The 15,865-nt window shown below is 48.7% G+C and overlaps 1 protein-coding gene across 1 annotated transcript; it reads right to left on the bottom strand.

Moving 5' to 3' along the window:
* Positions 1–565: 565 nt before the first annotated feature.
* Positions 566–14,444, bottom strand: LOC310751856 (mothers against decapentaplegic homolog 6-like). Its single transcript, XM_083591593.1, has 4 exons — positions 14,284–14,444; positions 10,363–10,742; positions 8,123–8,215; positions 566–3,101 (listed from the first exon to the last, which is right to left on the bottom strand). Exons 2-4 carry the CDS (start codon positions 10,736–10,738, stop codon positions 2,566–2,568), a joined length of 1,005 nt encoding a protein of 334 aa, XP_083447719.1. The 5' UTR covers positions 10,739–10,742; positions 14,284–14,444; the 3' UTR covers positions 566–2,565.
* Between the last annotated feature and the right edge of the window lie 1,421 nt (positions 14,445–15,865).

The following is a 15,865-nucleotide window of genomic DNA, read 5'->3' as shown; positions in this document are numbered from 1 at the left end:
TTGTAGAAGGTTAATCTGGTTTCATGGGACGCGGGTGGCGCTGTGGGTTAAACCACAGAGCCTAGGGCTTGCCGATCAGAAGGTTGGCGGTTCGAATCCCCACGACGGGGTGAGCTCCCGTTGCTCGGTCCCTGCTCCTGCCAACCGAGCAGTTCGAAAGCACGTCAAAGTGCAAGTAGATAAATAGGAAAGGAAGGAAAACGGCGTTTCTGTGCGCTGCTCTGGTTCGCCAGAAGCGGCTTAGTCATGCTGGCCACATGACCCGGAAGCTGTACGCCGGCTCCCTCGTCCAGTAAAGCGAGATGAGCGCCACAACCCCAGAGTCAGCCACGACTGGACCTAATGGTTAGGGGTCCCTTTACCTTTACCTTTTAATCTGGTTTTCGGTTTATCGTTGGTTTTAATTATTCCTTTGAACGTTGTAAAGAGCTGCTCTTGGTAGATAGCTCCGTTGCTGAGAGCGTGGTGCTGATGATGCCAAAGTTGCAGGTTCGATTCCTGCATGGAACAGCTGCATTGCATGGACTTGGAACCCACCCCCCCACTCTATGATTCTGAAACAGTCTGCATTGATCACGTTATTTGCTTTATTCTTGCTGTAAACCTCTTCCGAGGGTTGCTGGTTTCCTTTTACAATCGAGTGGTATAAAATTTTTATGCAATGACAATGAAATAAATAAACTGGGTATAAAATTGCTCGGCCCGCAACACCTACGAAAGGTATCACCAGGCTCCTACTTTTGTTATAGTACAACTTCCTCCAGCTCCCACAACCACCATCCATTCCCAGCCCCTTCTTCTGCCCCGCCAAACCTCCCATCTATTCATCTATCTTCTCTCCTTAGACCCTCTCCTCGAGACCCACTTTCCCATCCTCACAAAAACCCCTTCCTCCTTCTTTCTCATTCCAGGATCCCATCTGAACCCTCTCTCTCTGCTCAAACAGAGATGGGGGGGTCACACCTGGTCCCCCCCCCCCGCACAAATATCAAGTTATGTGTTCTATGCAGCGCACTAGAAATAAATGTGGCGCACTAATAGCAAAAGAGAAAAGGAGGCAAAAATAAAGAAATATCTCAGCCGAAGCTGGGCTCTTACTTAAGAGATCAAAAAGGATCGGGACATGAGCAAGATTTCCTTCGCTGTTTTTTCGCTTTCCAACTTGCTGTCCTCCCTGCTTCTTTCCACAACAACTCTTGATACGTCAGACCAAAGGGTTTTATCTCAGCCTGGCGTCCTGTCCTCAAAAGGGAGCCCACAACTGGTAGGGTATCTCCCCTGCATGCAAAAGGTCCCGGGTTCAAATTCTGGCATTTTCAAATTGGCTGCAAATGACCCCCTGTCTTAAACCCTGGAGTGCTGCTGCCATTGGTATACTGATAATATTGAGCTAGATGGGTCAAGAGCTGGACTCACGTTAAGGGAGCTCCCATTGTTCCTCTTTAATCCACCAGTTTATTCAGAATCATGAGGACTGGAATCTTAGGGTTTGGTTTTGTTACATAAAAGACCTTAGCTCAGTGGTAGAGCAAACTCTGCTTTGAATTCAGACAGGTCCCAGGTTTGCTCCTGGTTATCTCCAGGTCGCAGGAGAATCCTTCCCGATACCCCAGAGAGGTACTGCCAGTCAGTGTAGATACTACCAGGCTAGATGGACCAATGGACTGATTTGGTATAAATCGGCTACCCGTGTCCTACAAGCGAGGTGGGAAGCTGTGGGTTGGTCCCCTTGCTACCGATCCCCAGCACGTGATATTGAGAGGTAGACTGCGTCTGTAACTGGAGGTTCCATTTACCCACCACATTTAAGAGACGTCGAAGGGCCAATCCTCCTCCAGGAATCTCTCCAGTCCCGTTTTCTAAGGCCGTCTAAGCCAGCGGAACGTTCCCTAGAGTGGATGCTGTAAATGGACAGCAAAAAACACACCTTTGCTTCTCCAACCTGCACTTACTGCTGTTCAGCTTCACGGGGTGAAGCTTTTACAAACCTGAATGGTGTCATTTCCGCCCCAGCAGACCGCTTTGAGTGGCTGCCCTCCATCCCCAAAGCGGCAGCTGCGTGTACACGACAAATCCAGTTTGAAACCAGTTTCGCTTTAAAAAACCAAAAAAACCCTCCCTGAGAACTATAGTTTTTTTCCGTAAGGGAGACGGATGCTGAAACTTTAAAACTGCAGCCGCACTAGCAGAAGTGCTAAAATTCCCAGGGAGGAAGCTGCTGAACTGGTTGAACTGGTTTGTGAACTACAAAAAAGAAAAATTCTGCTGTGAACCTGAGTTTGTTGGGCCCTGCTCTAATTCTGCCTTGTGACTATGTCTAACTTGCTTGCCCTCAGGCTACCTTCTCGACTTATATATATGACACTACCTTCTCAACCCGTATATTTATAAGGAAACAGATAACTTACAAAAGCCACCCGACTCTCGCAGAATCCTCTCTCTCCCCGCGCGAGGAAGCTGGGAAATAATACGTAGATCTTTCCCGGACTCCCCCAGGGCTCAGAGAGGGGGTTCCTCCCCTCACCTGCAAAACCAGCCCCCTTTCCTGGCTCCTTGGCCCCCTCTTCATCTAGGGATGTTCAGCAGAACTTCCAACCAGCATGGGCAAGAGGTGATAAACCGCCGAGAGTAGCACTGGCCCCAGCCTTTGCCGAAGCTGATCCGGACGCTGTGGGCATCGTAGGGCCCGTCGTGGTGGCCCTGCCAGCAGGCCAGGTTGCCGGCGCGGTCGTAGTCAAACACCTTGAGGGAGTAGCCGGGAAGGAGCTTGTGAACAGCTGGCCCGGAGCCACCAGGAGGACCCAGGGTTGGGGAGCAGACGAAGACGGGGTGGTCGCTGCGGTTGTAAGCCCAGACGCCACTGCCTTCGCGGCTCAGGAGCAGGCCTTGCCCAATCTTGGCCCGGGCTCGCTGGACGGCTTGGCTACGGTTTCTGGAGCCCAGCTGGGCCAGGCAGAAACCGCTGCCGGCCGGGATGTCGGCGAAGATGTTGACGTGGTCGTCATGGACGGGGAAGAGCCTTCCCACTCGAAGGCGGTATTCCCAGTAAGCCAGTTTGCACCAGTGGCCGTCTCTGAGGGAGCGCTGGGAGAGGCTGGTGTCTGCGGGGGGGGGGGAGAGAAAGGCATTCCCTTCAGAACTTTTTATTTTTATTATTAAAATTTTTTATTGGTTTTCAGAAAACAAATCTCACATTTAACACGTTGAAATTTCGAAATCAAACAAGGTTCTTCCGAATCTTAGGACTCCCCTCTGTGGGTCCTTAGTAGTGTATCTAAATCAGCTGCATATTATAATTCCTCCACCCTGCACCGCGCTGAGGTAAACCAGGCACAGCGTTTGATTGACAGAGCCGCTGCCACTCGGCCTCTTCCTCCCACCCCTGCCGCTACCCTGGTGCCCCTGTGGGCCAGAAAGCGTTTTTGTGGTGGTGGCAGCGGCAGCCCCTGGGAAGATAAGGACTACTTGCCCCCCTCGCAGTGTGCATGTTGTTGTTGTTGTTTAGTCGTTTAGTCGTGTCCGACTCTTCGTGACCCCTGGACCAGAGCACGCCAGGCACGCCTGTCTTCCACTGCCTCCCGCAGTTTGGGCAAACTCATGCTGGTAGCTTCGAGAACACTGTCCAACCATCTCATCCTCTGTCCTCCCCTTCTCCTTGTGCCCTCCATCTTTCCCAACATCAGGGTCTTTTCCAGGGAGCCTTCTCTTCTCATGAGGTGGCCAAAGTCTTGGAGCCTCAGCTTCAGGATCTGTCCTTCCAGTGAGCACTCAGGGCTGATTTCCTTCAGAATGGATCGGTTTGATCTTCTTGCAGTCCATGGGACTCTCAAGAGTCTCCTCCAGCACCAGAATTCAAAAGCATTGATTCTTTGGCGATCAGCCTTCTTTATGGTCCAGCTCTCGCTTCCATACATCACTACTGGGAAAACCATAGCTTGAACTATACGGACCTTTGCTGGCAAGGTGATGTCTCTGCTTTTTAAGATGCTGTCTAGGTTTGTCATTGCTTTTATCCGCAGTGTGCATAGGAATTCGTGTTTTTTTTTTAAAAGTCCGGCCCTCTACAAGATGTGAGGGACAGTGGACTGGCCCCCTGCGGAAAAAGTTTGCTGACCCCTGGACTAGGACCTGGGAGTGCAGGGTTCAAATCCCAACTCAGCCATGAAGTTCACCTTGGTTCAGTCACCATCTCTTAACCTAACCTACCTCACAGTGTCGTTGTGAGGAGCAGAACCCAGTAGACCACTTTGAGCTTCTTGGAAGATAAAATTGGTGTATAAATGCAATAAACAAATAAAAATATTTGCATAAGAAATAAGATTAAACATATGAATGAGTCATTCGAGCTCTGCCTTTTAGATACTTTTCATTTAGGAGATAATCTTTTTTAAGGAAGGGCAATTTGCCAAACCCTTAAATGCTAGCAATCCAGATGATCAAGATTAAAAGTCTTCCAGGATATTAGCCATGGAGCCCCTGGGCTGCTGTTAAGAGATGAGAAATAAGCTCTTTCCTTTCCAAATCCCGTTCCGTTCCCACATACAGCCTCAAAAAAAGCTAGGCGGAAACATGGAAAGATTTTGTTTGTTAACAAAGAGATCTCAGCAAAACGCGTTATTCCAAAATTCATCTGAGAACTTTTAAGGAGAGCCCTGCAGGAGCAGACCACAAAGTTAAGACGGGCACTTGTGTGCTACAAAAAAACGAGGCAGAGATTTTCATGTGCAGATGTACAGATGCAAAGGTACAGATAATGGTGCTGATTTAAAGTGAATTGTATTGTACTGGAGGAGTCTTTGAAGGGGAAAAGGCTGTGTGGCTCTGCAGTAGAACATCCAGCTTGTGAGTGGAAGGTTCTGAGTTCGATTCCTGGCATTTCCAGGTAGGGCTGCGAATGTCCCCTGTGTAAAACTCTTGGAGAAGTCATTGCTGGTCAGTGCAGACCAGTGATTCTCAAAGGGTGTGGCAGGAGAGGATGGCAAATAGGAAGGGAAGATTCAAGGACCACCAATATTATATTCTGGGAATGAGTCATGTTCTGCATTGTTTCATACTTTCCACATGCCCCGTGGTCATATTATAATGTAGTTGTGTTCTTTGTTAAAAAATCAAGCACCGCTAGGAGTTGTATATTTTTCTTTTCCAATGCATTTCTTATCAATGAAAAAATCCGGTGTGGTGCGAGCATTTTTTATTCTGAAAGTGCGGCCCAAAGAAAAAAAGCTTGAGAACCACTGGTGTTGCCATAAAATAGAAAATGCAGACACAAAAGTTGTTGAGGTTTTTTTTAGTTTTGCCCAAAGTGGTTGAGCTTTCCCCCCCCCCCTCAAAAAAAGAAGTTGTTTTTGAGCTATTTTTAAGGAATTTGCCAAAATCTACACTTCTGAGATGGGTTGCCTTAGGTCAAGATTTTCGCATCATTTAAACGATTTCCACCCGGATGCTGTTTACGATGGATGAATCCTGGCTATGACCAGGAAACCCTAGCAGACAGTACTGAGCTTGATGTATAAGGCAGCTTCCTATTTAAGTAGGCTATTTATTTCCATTCTTAAGGAAATCAGCCCTGAGTGCTTACTGGAAGGACAGATCCTGAAGCTGAGGCTCCAATACTTTGGCCACCTCATGAGAAGAGAAGGCTCCCTGGAAAAGACCCTGATGCTGGGAAAGATGGAGGGCACAAGGAGAAGGGGACGACAGAGGACGAGATGGTTGGACAATGTTCTCGAAACTACCAGCATGCGTTTGCCCAAACTGCAGGAGGCAGTGGAAAACAGGAGTGCCTGGCGTACTCTGGTCCAGGGGGTCACGAAGAGCTCCTAAACGACTAAACAACAACAACAATAATAATTTATCCAGATCATTGAGGACTAGAATCTTCTAAGATAAAGTAATAGGTAGAGCTAGTGACCTTCTGCATCCATAGCAGACATCCTACCACTGAGTTATGGCGCTTTGGCCCCATTGCGGCAAGGCTCAGCCCCCAAAGGCAAAAAATAAGTTGTGGTTGTTTTTTTTTTAACTAGGGACTGATAGAATTAAACAAATAAGGAATGGACTGTTCCTCCCGGTCAAGGAGACTCCTGGGTTTCTGCTCAGACAAAGGCGCCCTGGGACAATGGGAGCGGGAAGTCCCACAGGGACCGGCTGGGAGCGCTGAGAGGCGGCACGTAGGCCCCACGGTCTCTCGCTGGGGTCCCACATCTTTGGCTGGGACAGAGGAAAAGCCAGCCCAGGCGCCGAGAGCTTGCTCAGACGTGGCGGCGTGGCCGGGCGCCAGATCCCAGGCTGCATTGTACGTCAGGGCACATTGTCTGTGTCTCTGCGGGCTGCAACTTCCTCCTGGCCGCCGGGAACCAGAAATAACAGGGGCAGCCGTCTGTCAGTGTCCGTCCCTCGCTTTTTGAAAAGTTTCTGCTCTGCAAAGCATCCAGGAAGACCTCTGGGCCGGGCCGTTCCCTGCCTGCTTTTCATTCTCCTCGTAAGAGGGCAGCATAATCGGCGTCCCCAGGATCAGGACCTCTAACTGCAGGAGGGTTTTCAAACAGGGTTGGGGGCCACTATTCAGGGTGGTTTTCCCAGTAGTGATGTATGGAAGTGAAAGCTGGACCATAAAGAAGGCTGATCGCCAAAGAATTGATGCTTTTGAATTATGGTGCTGGAGGAGACTCTTGAGAGTCCCATGGACTGCAAGAAGATCAAACCTATCCATTCTGAAGGAAATCAGCCCTGAGTGCTCACTGGAAGGACAGATCCTGAAGCTGAGGCTCCAATACTTTGGCCACCTCATGAGAAGAGAAGACTCCCTGGAAAAGACCCTGATGTTGAGAAAGATGGAGGGCACAAGGAGAAGGGGACGACAGAGGGCGAGATGGTTGGACGGTGTTCTCGAAGCTACCAGCGTGAGTTTGACCAAACTGTGGGAGGCAGTGGAAGACAGGAGTGCCTGGCGTGCTCTGGTCCAGGGGGTCACGAAGAGTCGGACACGACTAAACGACTAAACAACAACATTCAGGGTGGTGCTGAGAGAGGCAGGTTTCAGTCCACACACGGCCAAAAATAAGAAGTGCACTCCTAGATCAGAGCAAAGTCCCGTCTAGCTCAGTCTCTCACATGCCTCTCAGAAGCCCACCGATGGGGCATAAAGTCAAGGACCTAAATATATTAATTTTAAGTATTTGCACCCCACTCCCCATCCAAAAAGGGTGGAGCGACTTACTTACAGTCAAAGCAAGACAGTCCCTAGCTGCAGGCTTGCAATCTTAAAAACAAAAAAACCCACAACACACAAGGAAAGAGGGACAGGGAGGGCAGAGGAAAACCCAAACTCAGGCACTGATTTCAAAACTGTTGCCCTATAACGACCAAACGTGGGCACAGTTCAGGGGCAGGTGGTGCCTGGTGGAGCTGGGCCTCCAGCAAAGCTGATGGAATAAACCTTCTGCTTCGTAACTCTCCCTCTGAGGCAGCCTGATGCCCCGAGGAGACAGGAGAACATACCCTCCGACTGCCCTGACGAAAACGGGACATTCAGATTTTTCTTGTGAGAGGCGGCCGAAATGGCTGCCGCAATCTCGCATTATTTGGGGCTGCACTTTGGGGGGCACAGCAGCCCAAAGCGTGTGTTTAGAGGTGCTGCACAAGTTCGCTGCCCCCCCCCAAAGCACTTTTGGGCCGCTGTATCCAGAAAAAGCCCTTTTGGGAGGGCTGCAATCTTGCATGGGTCATGAGACTTGCACAGTACTACAGCCGCAGAAGACTATGTCCTGGTTTTGGGCCTCTTCACATTGGAAGAGATGGGTGCAGAGCTGGGCTGGCCTGTCAGGGCAGAGCAGATGGGGGGGGGAGAGCTCTGCTTCCCTGTTCCCCTGTTCTGGAATGGCCGCCCCCGGAAGAGATGCCTGGAATTGAAGCTGGAATCTACCAGATGCAAAGCAGATGTTCTATCCCTTCAGGGAGTCTCAGCAACCTGGGAGTAACCGGCCCACAAACCAGATCAGAAGCTGGTTCCAATCCCTGCTGGGAAAATTTCTTCCCTTGCTGACAGCCTGGACACAGATTCAGCCGTGCGCAGGATCAGACCCTCTCTCACGCCTCCTTACCGAGGCTCCCGATTTCTCACCTTGCCATATTCTGCGGTTGTTGTTCAATGTGTTGGCGCACTTCAGAGGGGTTGCGAAAGGAGAGATCTTGCCATAGGGGGGCAGGGGGGTCTCTAGAAAAGAAAATAATAATAATAAGGGAAGGCATGAGCCACTTTTAAATCCTCTGACTCATATCTTGAGGGTTAGGGGGCAGCGGGTTGGTGAGGCCTGCGTTTTGCTGCCATAAGGAAGTCCAGCATCCTATAAGCCCCAGCCAAGACTGGATAACGGACAGGGATGGCGGGAGTTGAATACAGAAGAACATTAGAACATATTGAGAGCCAGTGTGGTGTAATGGTTGAAGGACCTGGGAGAACAGGGTTCAAATCCCCACTCAGCCATGAAGCTCACTGGTTGTGACCCTGGCATGGCTGTCAATGTTTCCCTTTTTTTAAGGGAAATTCCCTTATTCCAAATAGGATTCCTCGATTCCTCGAAAGAAAAGGGAAAAGTTGACAGCTATGGACCCTGGGCCATTCACCATCTTTTAGCCTCAAAGGGTTGTTGTGAGGACGAAATGGGGAGGAGGAGAAACTATGTACACCACTTTGAGATCGTTGGAAGATAAAAGTAGTAAATAATAATAATAATAATAATAATAATAATAATAATAATAGCAGCAGCCTGCTGTATCCTGCCGATGGCCCATCTAGTCCAGCATCCTGTTCTCACAGTAGCAGACCAGATGCATCATGGGAAGCTCACTAGCAGGGCCTGAATACAACAGCAATTCTCCCCTCCTGTGATTCGTAGCAACTGTTATTCAGAGGCAATGACAGTGGCAGGAGAACACAGACGTCCTGGGTATTAGCCATAGAGAGGCTATCCTCTTTTAAACCCATCCAAATCGGTGGCTGTCTCACTGCCTCCAGTGGGAGGGAGTTCCATAGGTGTTTTTTAAAAATGTTTTTATTAACAATTTCAACATAACAGCATATCAAAACATATCATATTCATTATTTTCTCCCCTTTTTCCTGACCCCCCTTCAAACCCTCCCTCCCCTCCCCCAGAGACTTCCCTCAGCTCCTCTCTCTGATTTCTCAGCACATATTATTCTCTGCATGTTATAAAATTATACGAATCCTTACACTATCTGTCTACCATGTTATCAATCAATAAATTTGTATATGTTTATTCAAAACCTGCCAAGGAGTCCAACTTGTTTTGTTGTTTTTCTAAGTAGTAATTTGTAAAGAGTTCCCATCCTTCTTTAAGTCAAAGTTGTCCTTCTCTCACAGTTTGTATGTCAATTTAGCTAAGGGAATTCCATAGTTTAACTGTGCATTGCGTGAAGGAGCACTTTGTTCTATCTGCCCTGAATCTTCTAGTGCTCAGCTGCATTGGAGGTCCTTGCAGAACAGGTTCGGCCACTGGGGAAAATAGAACGGGGAGCCTGTGGCCCTCGTGAACTTTCTGGGCTCTCCCAACTCCTATCAGCTCCAGCCAGTATGCCCGATAGCCAAGGATGATGGGCGTTCTGGTCCACCAGATGCAGCCAGCATGGCCGGGGGCTGCTGGGAGTTGGAGTCCATCCCATTCTGTGTGCCCCAGGCTCCCCATCCCTGCTTTCCACCTCTGCATGTGAATTTGGTCTGTGATCCCTGATTGGTTGGGACGTGTGTCTACGAGAGGGCTGGGAGAAACCTGTGGCCCTTTGGCTTTTGCCCGACCACAACACCCATCATCCCTGGCCATAGGCCAAGCTTACAAGGGCTGATGGGAATTGTAGTCCGCCAACGCCTGGAAGTGAGAGCTGGACCATAAAGAAGGCTGATCGCTGAAGAATTGATGCTTTTGAATTCTGGTGCTGGAGGAGACTCTTGGGAGTCCCATGGACTGCAAGAAGATCAAAGCTCTCCATTCTTAAGGAAATCAGCCCTGAGTGCTCACTGGAAGGACAGATCCTGAAGCTGAGGCTCCAATACTTTGGCCACCTCAGGAGAACAGAAGACTCCCTGGAAAAGACCCTGATGCTGGGAAAGATGGAGGGCACAAGGAGAAGGGGACGACAGAGGACGAGATGGTGGGACAGTGTTCTCGAAGCTACCAGCATGAGTTTGACCAAACTGCGGGAGGCAGTGGAAGACAGGAGTGCCTGGTGTGCTCTGGTCCAGGGGGTCACGAAGAGTTGGACACGACTAAACGACTAAACAACAACAACACCTGGAGAGTCAAAGGCTCCAAAACACCGCCTGATTTGCCTCCAGCGTTCCTCACCAGGTACGGCGAGCCGGCTGAGATGATGCGGGTTGCAACAGTGGACGCCGCCCTCTCCGCCGGTGCTCTTGCAGAAGCCGAGGCGCTTGAGTTCGTGAGGGTGGCGCAAGTCGGGCCAGCGGAAGAGCCGGCACAGGAGGAGCGAGGCGGGGAGGCCCGGCTTGGAGCCTCGCGACTCCACCCAGACACAGCCCGACTCGCCCGCCCCCCTGCTCTCCACTGCCCACAGCAGCAGCTCCAGCTCCTTCTCCTTCAGCTTCTTGAAGAGGGCCAGAGCCGCCGGCTTCAACGCCCCGTGGCTGTCGTCGGGGCCGGGCGTGACGCAGCGGTGCCTCCAAAGCCGTTGTGCCAAGCTGGCTCGCCGAGACCGGAACATGAGGCTTTATAGAGACATAACGACAAAACCAGCATTTATTTATTTTTTTGTGCCCATTCAAAGCATCTCCTCAGTCGCATCCCTGTAAAGTGGCCTGTTGGAAGTGCAAGGATCATTCAGTTTGTCATTTAAGGGTTAATTCTGTGAGTGTAGCAGTCACCTGACCAAGAAGTGGTGGAGGTGTTGCTTAGCAACCAGGCAGAGCATCATGATCTTTGCTGAGGTTTTTTTTTTGGCGGGGAAGAGGTGGGGGAACCAGACAGAGGGCCTCCTCGGTAGTGGCGCCCACCCTGTGAACGTCCTCCCACTCAGATGTCAAAGAGATAAATAATTGCATAACCTTCTGAAAACATCTGAAGGCAGTGCTATATAGGGAAGCTTTCAATGTGTGATGGTCTGTTGTGTTTCCGTATACCAGGCTTCCTCAACCTCGGCCCTCCAGATGTTTTTGGCCTACAACTTCCATGATCCCTAGCTAGCAGGACCAGTGGTCAGGGATGATGGGGATTGTAGTAACAAAACATCTGGAGGGCTGAGGTTGAGGAAGCCTGACATATACAGTGCTACCTTGGTTCTCAAATGCCTTGGTTCCCAAACACCGAAAACCCGGAAGTAAGTGTTCTGGTTTTCGAACGTTTTTCAGAAGCTGAACATCCAACACAGTTGGCGACTATTGTTTCTGGGGCGCCTGCACCAATCAGAAGCTGTGTCTTGGTTATCGAACATTTCAGAAGTCAAAACGGACTTCTGGAACGGGTTACATATGGCGCTTTTGTTTTTGCTATTTATTTTGTGTTTTTGTTTTTGAGGCTTTTTTGGTCAATTTGTTTTTGACTGTGTGGAACCCAGTTCAGCTACCAATTGATTGACTATGTGACTGCAGAAATGGATAAAAGCCCCCCATCCAAACAATGACTATCACCAAAATACTGTCTTATTTATTTTATATTACAGTACATTGATTATTGCTTTCATTTTATGGTTTTGGAACGCTTTGGTTTTGGAACGGACTTTCAGAACGGATTAAGTTTGAGAACCAAGGTACCACTGAATAGGGAAGCTTTTAATATGTGATGGTTTGTTGTGTTTCTGCATATTCTGTTGGAAGCCGCCCAGAGTGGCTGGGGCAACCCGGTCAGATGGGTGACATAATAATAATAATAATAATAATAATAATAATAATAATAATAATAATAATAAAAATAATACTCAGTGACAGAGCATTTGCTGTGTGTGCAGAAGGTCCCAGGCTCAGTTAGAGCTGGGAGAGACTCTGCTGCCCGAAAGAGCTGCTGCCAGCCAGTGTTGCCAGTATTGAGCTACATGGGCCAGTGGTCTGACTCAGTAGAAGGCAGAAATTTTTAACTATTCACAAACAGGCGAAAAGTCTGCCCCTTGAGAGATGAAAGAGATCTCCTTCTCTAGAGGCTGGAGAGTCATCTGTCAGGGGAGCTGCAATGCTATCAAGCAGCGAGGTGGACTAGATGATTTCTGAGACCTCCTCTGACTCTCAAATGCTTCCTTCACATCTGTCGGAGACAGCTAGGCAGCCCGGCTGAAAATCCCAGAGCCTGCTCTCCTGATTCCCTGCAAACAGCAGCCAGCCAGCGGCGCAACAGCACAAAGCAATTGGCATCCATTGTGCATTACAGCCACATTCTAACCCACACGGACTTGTGCAAACAGAGGCACACAAACGGAAGAGAAACCCTATGTATGTAACAACCGCGGCAAGAATTCTTTAAGCCCAAAAATGGAAAAGAAACCCTAGTACCAACGAAAGAAGAGCGGCAGATGAAGATGATGGACTTTGCAGAACTGGCGAAGCCGACAGGAAAAATCTGAAACCAGCACGATCAAGTATTCCAAAAGGATTGGAGTAAATTTATACAATATTTCCGAGATTATTGTAAGCAATTAACATCGCCAGCAGGGCTGTCTGATGACTTGCACTGAGCAATTTTCTATCTTTCTATATTTATTTAAATTTTGAGACGTTCTGTCATAAGTCTAATTGGAATTGGAAAACGTATACAGTAACTTGCAATGATATAAAGGTTAATTTCGAAAGCCATGAGTCGTTGATAGGCTCTAAAGAGCCAGGGCGGTATTGTGGATAATGACGATGTGAATGTATAACGTTGAGTGGAAAATAAATAAAAATTGTATATAAAAAACAGGGTGGGGACCAACCACACTGACCCAACCAGGGGCCACATTCACAACCTACATTTAAAACACTGTGATAATACTGCTTTAAACAGCCATGGCTTCCCCCAAAGAATTCTGGGAACTGTAGTTTGCTAAGGGTGCTGAGAGTTGTTAGGAGACTCCTGTTTCCCTCACAGAGAACTACAGTTCCCAGAGGTACCAATGAAGAAGAGGGATTGACTGTTAAACCGCTCTGGGAATTGTGGTTCTCAGAGGGGACTGCAGGGGATGGGGGTCTCCAAAAAACCCCCAGCACCCTCCACAAATTACAGCTCCCAATATTATTTTAGGGCAGCCATGACTGTTAAGAGTGCAGAGAGAACCCTAGTTCCCAGCACCCACCAGCTACGATTTCCACAGCGGTTTAACTATCAATCCCTCTTCCTAGGGAATTCTGGGAATTGTAGCTCCGGGAGAGGAACAGGGGGTCTCCTATCAACTCTCAGCACCCGTAACAAACTACAGTTCCCGGGATTCTTTGGGGGGAGAAGCCATGCCTGTTTATAGAGGCATCACAGACCTTTAAATCTCTGGTCAGCGGGGGCTCCTTCCCAAACCAACCTCTGCCCTTGTCAGCACATTACCACCAGTGCCGGATTTACCTATAAGCTAAACAAGATATAGCTTAGGGCCCCACTCTCTTGGGGGCCCCCCAAAAAATTAAAGGAAAAAACACCTGGATGTACATTTCCAAAATATAAGATAGAAACAAATAAAAGAAAACCTACAATTATTATTTCATGTTATAGCAAGTTTCTAGAGACTAGATTATGAGTCTTTGTAAACTGTTTCAAAAGGAACTTTCGTGATTGCCAAATGCCAATCAAAGTGTTTGCATTATTAAGTTTGTGATGAATAAAAAATAATTTTAAGTTAGAGCTTAATAATTATTTCACTTAATATACTTCTTCTTAATGGTATTTCACTATTAATATACTTCTTCTTAACTGTGCTTCAGTTCAACATTTACTTTGAAAAAAATACATATTTTCTTATGTGCCAAAGGCTTTAGATACCTATTAGGTCCATAAATTACCAGGTAGCATATATTCAACACAGGAAAAAAACAGCGACAATTTGTTGTTGACAAAGGACAGCTGGACATATAAAAGGCCCCATTACCTTCAGTAGCTCAGGGCCTCATCAAACCTAAATCCGGCCCTGGTTAGCAAATTATCACCCGTGCGCCCCGCGCAAGCGACAGTGCACGCGCGACGGGCATCTAACATGTTAATGCACCCGCCCCGGTACCCAGCAGCAGCAAGCAGGTTCCCTAACTGCCCGGCGAGTTAGAGACGCCTGTCCAAAAGCGAGATAGGGCGGAACACACTCACTGTGAAGGCAAAGAGCGGCTGGACACACCACTGGGTGCAGACCCCGCCAGGAGACCAGGACGGCTCAACCCACAGACTTCCTGGCAAGCTCTTTTCTTGCGGGCTGTTCCCTCCCCAGGCTTCCTCCGTCCAGCTCTCTCTCTCTCTCTCTCTCTCTCTCTCTCTCTCTCTCTCTCTCTCTCTCTCTCTCTCTCCGTGGGAGGCAGCAAGCAGGGGGAGGAAACGGGGCGTCAGTGGGGTGGGGGTGGGGGGAGAGCTTGGGGAAAAAAACCTTGGTCTGGAGGGATCTCTGCCAGGGCGGGTCATGCCAATGGCAGCAGCCTGCAGCTGCCAGCGTTGACCTGAAGGTTTTCTCGGTGCCTGGGATGTCGCGGGTGGGGGGGGGGGAGGTTGTTGTTGTTTAGTCGTTTAGTCTCCGCCTCTTTGTGACCCCCTGGACCAGAGCACGCCAGGCACTCCTGTCTTCCACTGCCTCCCCCAGTTTGGGCAAACTCATGCTGGTAGCTTCGAGAACACTGTCCAACCATCTCGTCCTCTGTCCTCCCCTTCTCCTTGTGCCCTCCATCTTTCCCAACATCAGGGTCTTTTCCAGGGAGTCTTCTCTTCTCATGAGGTGGCCAAAGTATTGGAGCCTCAGCTTCAGGACCTGTCCTTCCAATGAGCACTCAGGGCTGATTTCCTTCAGAATGGAGAGGTTTGATCTTCTTGCAGTCCATGGGACTCTCAAGAGTCTCCTCCAGCACCGTAATTCAAAAGCATCCATTCTTCGGCGACCAGCCTTCTTTATGGTCCAGCTCTCACTTCCATACATCACTACTGGGAAAACCATAGCTTTAACTATACGGACCTTTGTTGGCAAGGTGATGTCTCTGCTTTTTAAGATGAAAAGAAGGTATATCCTATTAAATTAACTTTTGGGGCACAACGCGCATTAAACAATCCTGCCCAAGCGGTGTTTATTCCAGCAGGGTGTACAAGCAGGAAAAGTTTCTGCCTACACAATATTATTATTATTATTATTCCTTGTAGTTCTTCTTTGGCCATCACTCGTAGCCGAGTAAGATTGTCTCCCATAAACACGGTTTTAAGAGTGAGTTCGTAAGTGACTGTGGAGGCCAGTTCTGGACCCACACATCCTTCCACAGTGGGGACATTGGTTCCCTGGCGGGAGTTGATCACGGTGTGGATTTGCCAAGCGTGCCTTCCTCTTAGCACATTTCTCCCTTGCGTCCTGAGTTTGAGTGTCTTCAAAGCCCATGACACCTTTGGTAAAGGCTGTTCTCCAACTGGAGCGCTCGCAGGCCAGTGTGTCCCAGTTGTTGGTGTTTATACTACATTATTTTTTTTTTAGATTTGCCTTGAGACAGTCTTTAAACCTCTTTTGTTGACTCATTGTTAAAACCGTGTTTATGGAAGACAAGTGATCGCCAAAGAAGAAGCCTGCCACGTGGCAGTGTGGGCTGCAAAAAGGGCTCAAGCTATAGCTTGTATTGCATCACCATCACCATCGTAGTTATATTACCGTATTTTTCGCTCGATAACACGCACCTGACCATAACACGCACATAGTTTTTAGAGGAGG

Source organism: Podarcis filfolensis, assembly GCF_964270895.1.
Source record: "Podarcis filfolensis genome assembly, chromosome: 16".
In the NCBI taxonomy this organism is placed as follows: domain Eukaryota; kingdom Metazoa; phylum Chordata; class Lepidosauria; order Squamata; family Lacertidae; genus Podarcis; species Podarcis filfolensis.
This window is presented reverse-complemented; position numbering and strand designations above follow the sequence as displayed.